Genomic DNA, 15,488 nt, shown 5'->3' on the forward strand with positions numbered 1-15,488 from the left:
TCACTTACTCGAAGCTAATGGCCTGGAATGGTACAAAGTGCTCTTATGGAAAATGGTTATTGTATTTCACTTAGTTCAAATCACTCAACTAATGTAAGATAATGGTAGCATGCATTATTCAGATGCACTTCTAATCCTTTGTCCCATGAATTCCAGATTTCAATTTTGAATTTGGCCTATCTGCCTCATTTTAATTCCTGTCCTTGCTTGTTTCAAGTCACCTGCTGAGCTTTCCTCCACCCCATATCACAGGTGTGTTAATTTTCATCATTGATGATTCACTTGACAAATTGCACTCAAGAGCATCAAAGAGCTGCTTCGATCCTGCAGAAACTTTGAAAATTAAACCAAAAGATCTCAGAGTTGTTACACAAAGATGTCAGCCGTGACATCCATTCATCAAAGTGACTGTTTGTTTTCTGGAACATCAATATTCTGTGTAATATTGTCGTTAAACGTCTTAACACTCTGTATAATGCTACACAAAGGGCGATCGTGGCTCAAGAGTTGGGAGTTCGCCTTGTAATCGGAAGGTTGCCGGTTCGAGCCCCGGCTTGGACAGTCTCGGTCGTTGTGTCCTTGGGCAAGACACTTCACCCGTTGCCTACTGGTGGTGGTCAGAGGGCCCGGTGGCGCCAGTGTTCGGCAGCCTCGCCTCTGTCAGTGCGCCCCAGGGTGGCTGTGGCTACAATGTAGCTTGCCATCATCAGTGTGTGATTGTGTGTGTGAATGGGTGGATGACTGGATATGTAAAGCGCTTTGGGGTCCTTAGGGACTAGTAAAAGCGCTATATAAATACAGGCCATTTACCATTTACCATTTACATTTGTGCTTCTGCATGTAAATACCGGACACAGTTTTTGTTACATTTTACAGCACCGTGATTGTATATCTGCATGCCCTTGTGTTGCGACTGCAGTCACAGATGAACAAAAAATTTTTGGTGAGGTAATCACTTTCCTCTGTGTTAATTATCCTTGGTTATCACATCTATCAGCTACGCAATAAAAATTCAATTGCAAATATCATCAAAGATCCACAACATAAATTTCCCCCAGGTGCGGAGGTTTAGTTTATGTTCGGTGCTTCCCCAAGGGCACCCTGCAGAATTGCAAAGTAATTTATCCTGTACCAAGATGTATCATTCAGAAAGTGTACTTTGGTGTTATGTTAAAATATGAAGTGCGATCCTGTCTTGTTTTCCTTTCAATCCCCGACACTTTCTTTGGCTATGAAATGCACGTGGTCACGCATCTATGTGACTCACTAAAATGTTATGTTTAAAAGTTGAGTAATTTGGAGATGCTTTATAAGCTAGGGTTTGTGATTCAGTATTCTCTAGTTAAGCAATCAGTTTGGTTGTAAAAGTAATTTTAAACAATCTTTGCAGTCTTTGCTGTGATTTTATTTCTCTACTTTTAATACTTTATTCAGCTTTTTGCGCTTTTGAAAAGTCTGTAACTTTATCCAAGTCAGAAACCCATACCAAGGAGCGTTATTGTGCCAGACACTGCACAAGAACTGGCTGACTTGTGTTGTTGGAGTTCAGCCTTTTCTTATGTTCCTAATTTATGCCACCATGGAACACATTTGCATAATGGCTACCTAGCGGCTAGTTTGGCATGCCCTCATATAATGCTAATTGAATCTGAGAAGAGTTTGGTTATGATATTGTTATGTGAAGATGCTATTCTCTTCAGTGCGATTAGAAATTCACTTTGTATATTTTCCAAAAAAAGACAAAGTGAACTATAAGTATTCTAAATGAATTTTTACCACTACTTCTCTTCATTTTACAATGAGATATTTTCCTGATCTGAGCACAATTCAGTGCTGACAATCTTATCAATCAGAGGGTTTTTCTTTCAGGAGGACCCTTTCAGAGAAAGACATCTAAAAGAGAGAGTTTAAAGACTCTTTTTTCCTAAATTTTCTACGATTTTAACCAATTCTACTCAAGCCACAAACTACAAAGACATCACACTGTTTGAAAAATAGTAACTGCTCCTTCACCTTTAAGGTTCTTAAAGCTTCACTGAAATCTTTCACTCAGGAGGTTCTTCAGCCTGCTATGCTATTCATAAAATGTCACACCGAGTTTTAATCCTTTTAGTGACTCTTGGAAATTCCCCTCACAACATTACAGCTCACAGTTACTCCAGCAGCTTATAGAGGGAATACACCACAGGGAAAGTTGAAGACCACTTCACAGTTGGGATTCCAGCAAACGAGTGTGGCATCTCTCACTAAGAAATCCTGTTGCTTTTCAATATAAGTTATGCGATATTAATGCTAATCTCACAATTTTCAATCAGTTTTAACAAAGTTTTATAGAACATTATCACTGATTACTGATTCTGCCTATTTTTCTGTATTTCAAAACATTCTATGACCGAACATGACGACTGAAATGAACACTTTATTGCTACTATGTGCAGTTCCTCTAATTTTATTTTATTTTATTTACCAAGGCTAATGTACCAACTGGTGAGTCACCTAGTAAGGACATTAGCTATTCCACTCATGTCTAGCGTAAGGCGTGGGAAGCTAACCACATGCAGAGGAAGCTAGCAGCCTTAGTGCTATGGCAGATGGGAGTCATGATTTGTTTTTAATGCGACACACGTGTGCCAACTCCTTAGAAGGAACACCTGGTCTTAAAAACTCAGACTGCAGGGTCAGAAGAAATTTGTCCAAGCGTTGTGGTATCACTAAAGACTATGGGACAATAGCTTGTATCTTTTAAGAATTACTTTATAATAAGACGGTAGTGAGGAATGCATTAGCGTATGTAGTCATGAGTAGTTTGAATGCGTCTATACTCGTATACTAAGGGCATTTGGCATCTTTTTGTTCAATGCTCTGTCGATGGAGCAGATTAAGTGGTCTGAAGGTGTGTTTCCACAGCAACAGTTGCAAGGCTGAGCTCAGAGGGACTATTTTGAATCTTTTATGACAGACCTCATTATGCCTTTCTGGCTTCTTTGTGAGACCCTAATACAGGAAGAGCACAGAAGGTGGGACTGCTACCAAAACCTTTCATTGTTCACCCTCTTAAAATCATGACCAAATGCTAAGACCTGGTGAATGGTATCCACTTAAAAATACCAGAAACAGTTGCCCCCTGCTGAACCTTAAAACTGTGTGCTTATAACACAAAAAAAAATATTTGTTTTGGAACCCACACATTAAGCAGCAAGAAAAGATGGGCCAAAAGGAATAAATGGCAAACCAAGACTTCATTTAGCATGGCTACATGAGCTAATTTGCATGGTTATGGAAAATGCAACCCTTTGGGTGATGTGAGATCATTAGCTGGACCACATCTCTGGACGGTCAGCCTCATGTTGTGATTGTCAATGACATTCACATGCAACAGTTCAGCTATAATACATGTATTTCACAACCAATTTGATTCTTTTGTTTTAACTAATGAATGCATGACTAAATTTCTTTTTTCTTCATGCATCGAATTAGACCAGAAAAGGGTTAAATCTCTGCAGCAGAAATAACAGTCACAAAGTGACACCGGATTACTGTTTAGCCAGTTCAGTTTCAGCTCTCAAATCCTGCAGTCTGAGCATTGTTTGCCTCAGTTTCTGGGTCAATGTTGTCCTTGTGAATTCAGAATTTTCAATAATGCAACAATAATATTTGGGCTCATGACTCTGTAAATAAATCACCACATGGCTTCAGAGGAGTCAGAGCCAGTTAGAATTTCAATTAATGCTGATGCTTACTTCTGCTTATTCTGTATACAATTCAGAGTTGTGGTGATCAGGATAGTCTGAGATTCCATTTAGAAAAGTATGCGGTTGGAGAGATCTGTGAGTCTGCAGATATAAATGTTATTGTTGCAGGTGGGCGGACTGATAATTATATAAATGACTACTGCATGAATCTTATTTGCTTTATTTTATGGTACATACTGTAACAATGTGATGTCTCATGAAACTAAAACAGAAATTGGTATCGCTTGGTGATTCTTATTCATTTTATATTGTCAGGCTGTAGTTAAATGCTTCAGCAACATTGAATTTTGATGATTGAGCCAAACTGTAGATTGCCTTACAGGGATCGGAATAGTTGCTGTAAAATAACGAGAACAGTACTCATTTTAAAAGCAAACAGTGGATTATCGCAAGTCATACATTTGTTAAGCTTCAATGACAGTTTTCTTATCTTACTTTATTTTTAAAAATTCTGATGCAGGTTGTAATAGATATAATTTAATCTCCACAAATGTTTTGATTATTTGGTTTTAATAAGACGAGCAGCTATTAATTGTTTCCATTTCCCAATCCTGAAATATCTTGTAAGATTCAGTGGATAGTATTACAACAACAACACAACAATCTTTATTTATAGAGCACATTTAAAAGCCTTGGGCATACCAAAGTGCTTTACATAAAACAATAAAAGGTTCAAACATTGATAACGGATAAAAAAAATAAAAAATAACGAGTTATGTTCATAGATAAAAGCTACCAATAAGAATGACTACAGCACATGGGTAATAGCAAGATAAAAGCTGTACCACCATAATAAAAGACACCAATAGAAAGATAGGAGGGAATTAATACAAGAGGTCAATAGGTCACAGCAACCAAACAAACAAACAAACAAACCAGCAATTAAAAGGTGGAGAAGGCAAGTTTAAAAAGATATGTTTTAAGCTGTGATTTAAAAGAATGAATAGAATCAGATGCCCGGATGCCAATCGGGAGATTGTTCCACAGCACAGGTGCAACAAGAGCAAACGATCGATCACCTCTAGTCTTAAGTCGAGATCTGGGCTGAGCCAGCAGTAACTGTGACGATGACCTTAAAGCCCTAGCAGGAGCATAAGGGTTTAAAAGGTCCTTAAGTATTGGCTTTGTTAGCATCAGACAAAGAGCAGTAGGTAAACAAAACCACAATCAAATACGTATTTGATGTTTGTCTTAACATAGTGTTTATCAATGTCATTGTCATGGACAGTCTGTGTCAATACAATTCATTAGCAGAAACTACAGCCTTCAAAATTATTTTAAAACTAAACACCACTCGGGATTAGTATCAGCAAAATCTTAATATTAGAACTTTTATGAAGATATCATGTATTATATGTGATTTATGTTGCATTTGAAAGTATTACTTTTATGGAGTTATGCATAATAATCAGGCAGCTGAGTGTGCAATTCAGATTGGCTTTTAAAATGTGATTTTTGTAACGCAACAAATAATCACACTGAATGAGTTTACACTGAGCACTCTGACATTCAGGAGATTTATCCTCAATCTGAGCCTTACTCAAACCACCACCAACCCTCCCCACCTATTTTCACATCCTTCTAACTGCAGTTCCTGTCAATCCCTTTTCGGCTGTCACGGTTTTAAATTGGAGTTGGCATTCTCTGACTGCCTTTGTGGCATTGCTACTGTATAAGAACATGCCTGGGGTCCTCTGCGTCTCTGATTAGAGATCTTACGATGCAAGGCATTGGCTGTATCAATAGAATACTCCTTAGATGTCACTCAAGGGTTTTGTCTGTGCCTCCTCCTCTAAAACCCCATTTCTCTCCAGAGTTTCACTGTTACATCATCTTCTGAAGTGAATGGAAATAAAGAAAACACAAAGCTAAAATTGCTCTGCTTGGATGTTGATAACATTTAGGGTTTCAAATGGATTTTTAGGCTTTGGTATGATAAATTCCAAGCAAAGTGGAAAACCCTTTCATAGTTCAACTGAAATAAGACTACATGCAATTTAAAAGAGGGGCTGATTAGGCAAAATAATGTAGGGATTTTCCTTGGACCCAAGCTGCTCTTGTTTTTAGGAGATACGGGTTTTGAATCCTGATGAGCAACTCTCTTCAGCATTTCTGAGACCCCAAGTTCTTGCTTGCCTTGATTCACGTTTTGAAACGATGGACTGCCTGAACTGTCACTCGTAAATGGAGATACAGAACAAAACAACTAATGAACTTTGATTCTTAATTTAGTTTCCTGTTAAACATAGTTGTATCAGTTGACATTTAACAACACTCATCATTCTCACATTTTCCTCACTTAGATAACACTGATGAAAAACGACAGCAATAATAAGCAATGACTTCTCACAGTATGTCTACACAGTTATGTGTTCATCACATACGTACAGAAACGGAGTTAAACATCAGCTTGCAAACATAATTTAGCATAACGAGGGTTTGTGTCTTAAGTTGTAAGTGCAGAATTGTGCTGTGAACTGATGGTGAACCTCTCAAGTGTAGGGTTCTGTTGTGCCCACGGCTTCAACAAAACACTGCATCGCAGCTGGTACACATTAACTAACCCATACTACACACTTGACTCTCTTTTTACCATTATAGCATCTGACAGACTTTGTCTGGAACAACGAATGCACTTCAAGGAGCTGTCGACTCTCTTGAATGTAAAGGCTATTCTTCAAGGCAGACAATAGTTATCATTGTCAGCTTTTATTTAGGGCCAAAGCGTCATTACCATGATTTGAATGAATATCATACAGAGTACAAGAATGTGGTGTGTGTGTGTGTGTGTGTGCGTGCGTGCGTGCGTGCGTGCGTGCGTGCGTGCGTGCGTGCGTGCGCATGTTTTTTTTAAGCATTTAACCTTGAGATTAACACTGAATTGTGTGTCTTCGCCAATGTTTTATTGATGATGAAGTTATTGTAGAAGTTATGCTGAAGTTGTTTCTCAATTAAATTAGACTGCCCTTCTCTTTTGTGAAGTGATGTTTAAATTTTATGTATTATATGTAATATCCATGTAAAAAAAACAATAATACGTCATTTGAGCCATTTGAAAAAAACACTGCTGAGATACTAAAACTAACCTGCATTGAATCCTTTTCACATAAACATTTATTTACATTTTTTTTCAGAAATAACACTATTCAAGGTTTATTTTCAAAATCTCCATACCTTAGTTCACGCAATCTCAGCTATAACCTTCTTCTTTTTGGTCATTTTTGTAATCTAATGCGGTCCCATCAGCTCAACCTTGAACACTGTTGCTGATGTTGCTTTGTTCCACTCATGCGATCTACTGTACAACACATGCACACATACCCTCCACTGTTTTGCTTGAAGGTTTAGCAACACAATAGAAAGCATTTACCGTATTTCCTGGACTACAAAGCGCACCCGAATATTAGCCGCACAAGCTAAAATCAGGGGAAAATCCTGTTTTGTACATACATTAGCCGCACCTGACTAAAGGCCGCAGGTGTTTCAATGTTGACTTATCATATGTAAGAGAATATGCACAAAGGGAATTGTCAGGAAAGAGATGGCTGTTTGGAGACACACCCCTTTTATTAATATTTTGAAAAACAAGTTATGGGTACATATTTGCATAACCTTTTAGGTATATGTACAAGTAGCGGTAATTACAAGTAGGAAACATGTACTGTGCTTCATAAATGAGTAACAAATGTAGTACATAACAATAACCTACAGCACACCAGAAAAATAGATTCGGACTACCTTTTAGGCTCAGGTGCAGCGACACGGCTTTAACAAGAAGAAAAGTCAGTCATTCACCACCATCTTCCTGCCCACTAAAACCACCAAAGTCCTCTTCTCCAGTGTCGGATACAAACAGGCTCAGGATGGCTTCGTCATCCACTCTCAGCTTCTTTCCTTCGTTGTCACTTTCAAAACCAAAGAAATCCTCGTTGTCAGTGTCAGAGTCGAACACCCTCAGAAGGGCCGTGGCGGTGTCCTCCTCTCCATCATGCAGCATTCAGCCCTTCGAAATCCGTTGGTGATCATTGATGTTTTCACACTTTTCCACGCTGTCAGATTCCACCGGTGGAGTTGAGCATAACTTGCTTTTCGCATTGTTTTTCGCGCTACTTGTACGGCACTATGTTGTCTGGCGGATGGACACGTGACCAACACACCACTCTTGAACCCCGATACTGTGTGTCTGATCACATGCCCTTCCGCCAGGCAACGTAGTGCCGTACAACAGCGGAACAAACAAAACAAATCGTCTTACGATATGACAAAAATCATGGACAATCCATAGAAAAGCCGCACCTGACTAAAAGCCGCAGGGTTCAAAGCTTGTGGAAAAAGTAGCGGCTTATAGCCCGACAATTACGGTACTTTTTTTCTGCCCTCATCACCATCATGTGAAATGTGTAATTAGAAAACTGTACCAACCTTCTGAATGTTTATAACTATAAATAGTTTAATTCTTGATCCTCGTTTAGTCCCATTTAATGTGCAGTGTCCAATAGTAACAACGATCTGAATTGTCTTGATCTGAATATTAAATTGTCAGTGACCAGCACATCTACAGTAAACAGGGTAAAGTTTACCATTTTATATGTGAAAATATGAACATTTTTGAGGAAAAAGCTTCATATATGTTGTCAAACAGGAAACTAAACACTTAAAGTGATTAGAAGCACTATTTTTCTACATAAATCTCCAGTGGACCATTGCACCCGCCATATGTCTGGTGTTTTGTGGCATTCATTGATAATGTTGGCATACCCATTTGGATTTCAAGGTAATTTTTTAAGGCATATGGCCCCACTTTTTCATTTTAAGTATTTTAGTCATGGAGGTAAATATTTCTTGTGTGCTGGTATGGTCCTCTTACAGTCTGATGAGATCAATTTGGCAATGAGAGGAACATTAAAATAAAATCATGAGGCTTCCAAGGTTTTAAGATTGATTAGCAGCTTTTGAAGCTGTACACTGCACCGCCTATTATTGATGAGCATGGTGTTGTTTAGTAAAACCACAGGGCTCAATCTTTTATATGTTCAAGCATCGGTCTTCTGCTTTAAAAACTAATGACATCAATTGGCAGAAGAGCGCATACAGTGATGTGTTAAGCAAGACAGATGTGTTCAGACTTGTGACCGATGGAGGGACTTCATTATTCATAAGAATAGTCATTTTCATCTTTCCCAGAGATTTTAGGTGGTTCTTTGTTTTTACATACACATCACTAACTGCAGGTTACACTTTCCTTGTGCTCTAACTACCTTAACAGCAGTCTTCTTTGCTGTGCATATTGGTTACTCCATTTAGACTTCAGGCAGAGAACGTATTGTTGTGACTGCAGAGCAGCAGGGTAAGAGGAAAGATTAATACATGTAGACGTGCGCCCTTGTATTCAGCTGATTCCATTCAGTGTGAATAAAATGGAAAAAGTCACAAAGCAACCATTATGCATCGAAGCTAAATAAGGTTTCTACCACTTGACGTTTGACTATCTGTAAAATTTAAATACTGTTGCACTGTGGCAAAAAGCTGCGTGCTTTCAATGCAGCATCTGCCCTTTTGGAAAATCAACATAGTTTCAAAATAAATGAGAAAAACTGTGGCTCCATCTAAGTAAAATATATAACGAGAATATGATATTTGAAATTGTTTATTGGTTGTCTTTCTGTCTGAGCATTAACACGACATTACATATGATACTTACATCATTATTTGCTCAACTCATTACCCCTCTAGTCTCCCTTTGGTGCCACAAGATCTCATGGTAATGCATTTCTATCCAACAATGACACCTACTTCCACGAGCTCCCTTTTTGTGTCATTATTGTGTTTTAAAAGGGAATGTGAAATTATTATGGCAATTGAAAGAGGTCCCATTGCAGTGGGCAAATTATGTGCATTTGTACTGCAGGCTTCATTCTCACATCCAATGTAAAAATACAGCACAGCGCTATTTAAAAAGCTTGGTTGCTCCAATGTGCTACAGGCTGTGTGGTTTAGTTGTATTCTCTGCACACTGGACCTGCAGCCTCTCTGTGTCTGAGGATGTCTTGATTTACAAATTAAGCTCCAGAGACACCTGAGAAGAGACTTACATGGACTACTGTGTGATCTCAATGAATTTGTGCACTTGGTTCCTCAATTGTCCTCCTCTTTCTGTTTCTCCTCTCTCTTTCTCCTTTAATTTATCACTGCAGGCTGTGGAAACAAACCTGGCATCCAAGGACAGCCACTGGGTCTATGCCAATGAGGTGAGGCCAAAACACACTTGCATGCACCTGAGTGAATTTAGACCTTCATGTCAGTATGCCTCTTTCAGCACTCTCACATGTTCCCAAGGCATGTGAGACCTATGAGGCCTTCACTACGCTTTCATATAGAGTTAAATAAGCAGCACATCATTTGATTTAATCCTGAGTGCCTGAGGGACTAGGCCTTTATTTGATATTGTATAACTGTTCTCGCTTAAAAGTCCCTACATTATGTTTTTCCTGTAACATATATTCAGTTATATAGCTTTTTGTGAAGCTCTAAAGTCCACACCAAATGAGGTAATTCTTTTCCACTGCCTCCAAAGTACCTGAAACTCCTTATTTGTAGTCTGGGCCATTTTCCGTTAGATCTCTATGTCACTGTGTAACCCGCTGGCATAATGCCCACCTAGCAGCTAGTTTGCCACACATTCAAAGAATGAGCAGCTGCCTCAGTTGAATCCAGATGCAGACAGCTGCAGCTTCTGCTAGCTCTGAAATGTATTAGCTGTGAGCAAAGCACACCAAATGTTCTGTTGACTGTAAGAGTAAATAGAAGAGTGTTCTTGTATTCCCGGCCTCTCAGAAACTGAAGGGGAATACTTTTATTCTGATGGTAATGTTCACACAACAAAGTAAAGTTCCTATATCTTCACTGCTATGCTAATGTGGCCAAAGCTACCATGCTATGTGATTGCCTGACCTGCACAGTACTTTAATACAGCTATATACACATTAAAGCAGTTAATGCTTCAGATAGCATGTGAAAAGAGGTGGTGCCTTGGTATTAAAAGCTGTTCTAGTAAAAATCCATAGGAAAAATAACAAACCTGTAAATGAGCTTTGCATGGGCACTTTAGGTTTTGTCTTTCTTTCCCATCACCGTACCATTGCTCTGCACGCCTTGACCTAAAAAGGCTAAGTGTCTGTGGTACCAAAATTCTCAGGTTCACTTTGTGAATACAGAAAAGTGGCCTCTTTAGCTTTAGTGCCCAGGATTGCACTTGAGTTGATTCACAATTATTTGGAGATGTCGTAGCATGGAGGGTGGGAGCGGCACTACGAACAAGCTGTGGTTGAAAGATGTTAAATAGAAGGTTTCTCCCAGATAATTGACCTGAAATATTAGGCTTACTGTGCCCAGCAGCTCCACCTCTAGCGCTTACAGTACACACTGTTGTGGAAGTTTTCCACTTAAATAAAGCCTGCAGACGAGCGGTGAGCGGTAGCTAACATTCTTTAATCCAAAGCACACAAAAAACAGACAACCAAGCTTGATGGAGCCCCTGCATGACCGCGGGGCAGGGTCAGCAGAGTCTCACTGAGCCTAACATGGCCCTCAGTTAAATACCTTCTCCAGGAACAAGAGGCAGTACACAGCTGTTTCACACCTTAAGGTTCACACTCCCTTGCTACTTCCCAGAGTCCTCAAAGAGACAAAAGACTGGTCCTCTGGAGTTCCTGTTTCCCCCAACATCCTTACTACACCCCCTACCATTTGTCTTAAGTATGAGTGTAAGACATGTTAAAATCCAGTGGCACCAAGGCATTACAATAACGTGATTAATACATAAGTGAAAGAAATTCCTATACAACACACATACACACAGGGACATGCATATCAGTGTCCATTTTATGTGTCTTTAAACTTTTTTAATACCATGCATCATCTCGTTTTCAAGGGGGTATCAATGAATTTTAATAAAACATCACCCCCTGACTTGTTGAAACATTTCACTGGAATCCAAAACATGACACATATTGATTCATAATCCGCAGACCGTGATAAATGTATCTACGCTCCCCTGACAGCCACATTATTTAGGCAACGTTTCTACAGAGATTGTGATACTGAGGTCGAGAGAGAAAAGCTGTTTTTTTGGGGTTTTTTAATTGTTTGGCAAATAACTCGTAATATAAAGGCTGAAAATGCGTTTTGGATGCACTACACATTAGACCAACCAACTAGAATAAAACACTTATCATTTATGCTTTAGTTAAAAATTCAAAGTGCAAGATATTTGTAGCTTGAATATTGATTTGCAAAAGTTAATGAGGCTTAGTGTGTTGAAAAGCTTCTGTTATCTGGCAGCCTAAATTACCCAATTTTAGACTATAATGAGCTTTTATGAAAATAATGACCTTGTCGCATTTTGACCATGCGTTTCAGCATTAACATAACTAAAGTATTGACTTACGACAGCTAATGAGAGCAGGAGTTCTTTTAAACCATTTCTGCATCTGGCAGCTCATATTATCCCATTCATATTATCAGACATGCTTTTGTAGTCTCAACATGAGGATGTGATGGGAGCTGCAATTTGAAGCAGTATTCACAACCAAACTCACGCATAGCTCTCAGTCAATTAGTACAGAACTCCACACACATTAGCTTTAATTGCATCTGACTCTGGAATAGTATGAACTAATGGCATGTTAATTTCTCCTGCATTCACTTAATGGTGGATATGATGCGGCTTACTGCAGACTTATGTCTCTGTGGGATGTGTTTTAAAAAAAGACCAATTTGCCTGTTTTTGTCTTTGAACTATGAAATATATCATTTGATTTTTTCACTCGTTTTTCTATATCCCTTTCTCACAACATAATTTTCCATTCCCTCTCCCTTCTGTTGCAACACAGTAAGGATTGTTTTTTCCACTCTATCCCTGCCACACTCCCAGTATTTTTTGTTTATTGTTTTCTCTTCTCGCTTCCACCTTCCATGCTTTTCATATAATCACTCAAGATAAACTGCCCATAAAGCTGAAGATCACCTTGAAATGAGAATAACACAGACACGTTGCAAATTCAACCAAAACAAATTCAATTACCACTGTTGACAGCTCTTTTTTTGTTTGGGGGGGGGCTTCCCCCAGCTCTTGGCCTCCAAAGACTTCTCATTTATATAACAATCACATGAAAACTGAGCTGCTATCAAGTCCATCATTTTCTTAAATCCTGTTTTCCCTCATCTTACACTGTTCGCAACAACACAACACAAAAATCCCTTGCAAATTGAATCTAGGTATGTATCAATGTGTAAATGATTTACCCGCATTGCCTGGTTATCTCGAAAGGGGGAAGGGATTTAAAGGAAGGTGCAAAGCTAATTTGTTTCCATTAGCCTGAGATTAGATTTCTGTGAAGTTCCTTACATGGCTTATGGCAGAAAGATTGTGCACTCTTCTTTTTTTTTTTATTCATTCATACGCGTGAGAAGTGAAACAAAGTAATTTTAAAAAACTGCATCTGTTAGGGATCACTTTTTTCAGCAGCTGCAGGTGAATTCTGTAATCCTCATTGCTACATGGGTACAGTATATCTAGATACTGTTTCCTGCTCTCAAAATCTGAAAATCCTTTTAGCCTGACTAGATGCAATCACAAAATCCTGCGGGGAAATAACAGAGGCCTGTTACATCTTTCCTCTGAATGCACCATCAGTCCCTGCAGACAGTTGGTACTATTCAGCTGGTCATGACAGAGTTGTGGCATACATTTTAACCAGGTGATCATAAGGCTCACCGCTGCTTGCCCGCCTCCATCAGCTACTCATGCTTCTGCCAGGCTTTAGACCTCACACAGTCAAAGAGCATGTGGCACAAAGAATGTAATCTGTCAATCATAAAATGCAATAGAAGCTTGCAGGGAGAATTTTTTGATATCCCTGGTTTGCAATGCAGAATTTTAAGAGTCGTAGACACAGAAATTATAATCGTTGCCACCACAAGTACTTGTTTTTGTCATTAATTAATGTGTTTCTTTTTTTTAAAAATTCTACAAAGTTGCCTTTCTACACTCCAAGTTGACCATCTTCAGATTACTTGTTGGGTTTTCACAACAATCAAAATTAAAGATTTGAATTGTATTGTATAGCACAATAAAATTAATCACATCTTTACAAATGAGAAGCCAAATATGCCCATCCTTCAATTGCAAATGTTTCTAGATTAGACTGTGTTTTCCAGCCAGCTGAGTGGGTTTGAATGGCACAGAGATCATGAGCCCTTGGGATGAAGGAAGTTGCTGAAAACACAAATGAACTAACAACATAATCTTTCAAGAGAAAAAAAAGTGAAAAGCTTTGAAATTGTTGTGCAAGAAGTGCAATAGGACTTGATGTGAGCACGAGGGCAAAGAGATGATAGGCATTGGTGTCTCGCTAAACCACCCACTAAACCAGGTTTCTCCAGCTGCTAGCACACCGAAGGCTGTCTGCCTCAGACACCGTCTAGTCGACTCAAATGGATTGTGCATCCTGGGAGGATTTGTCGTTGTTTCTTTTTTTTTCTACCTTCAAAGGCCAAGATGGTGACACTTGAGAATGTTTGATGGATTAGGTGGTTGTGCCTGCTGTGACAGACAGATTCAGGGAAGACAGTCATAATGTGACTGATGTCTCGAGTAGCTGCCTATCAAGCAACTGAGATGGAAACTCTATTCTAAGGACATAATCACCACCACATAAGATTGTGAGATTGGGAGGTGGATTACCAAAGAGGCCACTTGCAACATAAAAAATATACAGTTATGGTACAAAATATACCCTTTTCAAATTCTAAGGTTTAATGTATCATGGCAGAATAAATAAAATCTATTTTTCAGCAGGTCCTAAAATTAGTCAAATACAACTTAAAAATACAAAATATGAACTACTACACCATGTCATTATTTAATTAACGGAAATTAAGCCACAATGCAGAAACAGTGTGTGCAAACTAAGTATACTCTTACTGCACATGCATAGAGAGGGAAAGCAGCAGATGAGTGTTTTTAATCAAATGCATCCACTTAATTTATGATCAGCAAGTGTGATCACCTCTAGGACAAAATAAGTTTTGGTATGTTTTAGCATTATGGCAAAGACGAAAGATATCTACAGTCGTCCTTGAGAAGGGGTTGATTAATCCCATAAACCTGGGATGGGTTTTAAGTTCTAAAGTAGGAAGGATCATTGTGAAAAACAAGGCAATCAAGGCAATTCCACAGGCAAATTCATCCTAATGTCAGAGGGTGATTGGGGATTGCTTTACAGCCACAGGACTTGGGCACCTCTCAGTCATTAAGTGGCTCATTAACTTTTTTTGTATATTAAACTGCTCTAGAGTCAGATGTGAGGCCATCTGTCTGACAGCTAAAGCTTGGGCAAAATTGGTTCATACGTCAGGACAATGACCCCAACCACAGCACCGTATCTACAAATGAATTACATTTTTATCACTTTTTTTTTTTTTTTTAAATTGACGTATTGCAATGCCCCGGTCAAAGTTCAGACCTCAGCCTGATTGAGATGTTGTTGCAGGACCTTAAAAGTACTGTGCATAAATGAATGCCTGCTAACTTCAACGAACTCAAACTATGTCATAAAGAGATAAAAGAGGACCAAAATCTCTCCACAATGATGTGAGGCATTGATAAAGTCAGACAGAAAATGATGCTGATTGATTGCACAAGCTTTTGAATGACGGACTATACTTTGTTTTTCA

At 38.8% G+C, this 15,488-nt stretch overlaps 1 protein-coding gene across 3 annotated transcripts in view; it reads left to right on the forward strand.

Moving 5' to 3' along the window:
• grid1a (glutamate receptor, ionotropic, delta 1a) overlaps positions 1 to 15,488 on the forward strand; it is a 305,904-nt gene that overhangs the window by 244,592 nt on the left and 45,824 nt on the right. For all 3 annotated transcript variants that reach the window (XM_085369740.1, XM_085369742.1, XM_085369739.1), the window contains exon 5: positions 9,947 to 10,000. In XM_085369740.1, coding sequence (XP_085225866.1) covers positions 9,947 to 10,000 — 54 coding nt within the window. The remainder of the gene's footprint in view (positions 1 to 9,946; positions 10,001 to 15,488) is intronic.

Source organism: Diplotaxodon limnothrissa, linkage group LG13 (genome assembly GCF_057381915.1).
Source record: "Diplotaxodon limnothrissa isolate DT_005_m linkage group LG13, D_limnothrissa_male_GT1.1, whole genome shotgun sequence".
Taxonomy (NCBI): domain Eukaryota; kingdom Metazoa; phylum Chordata; class Actinopteri; order Cichliformes; family Cichlidae; genus Diplotaxodon; species Diplotaxodon limnothrissa.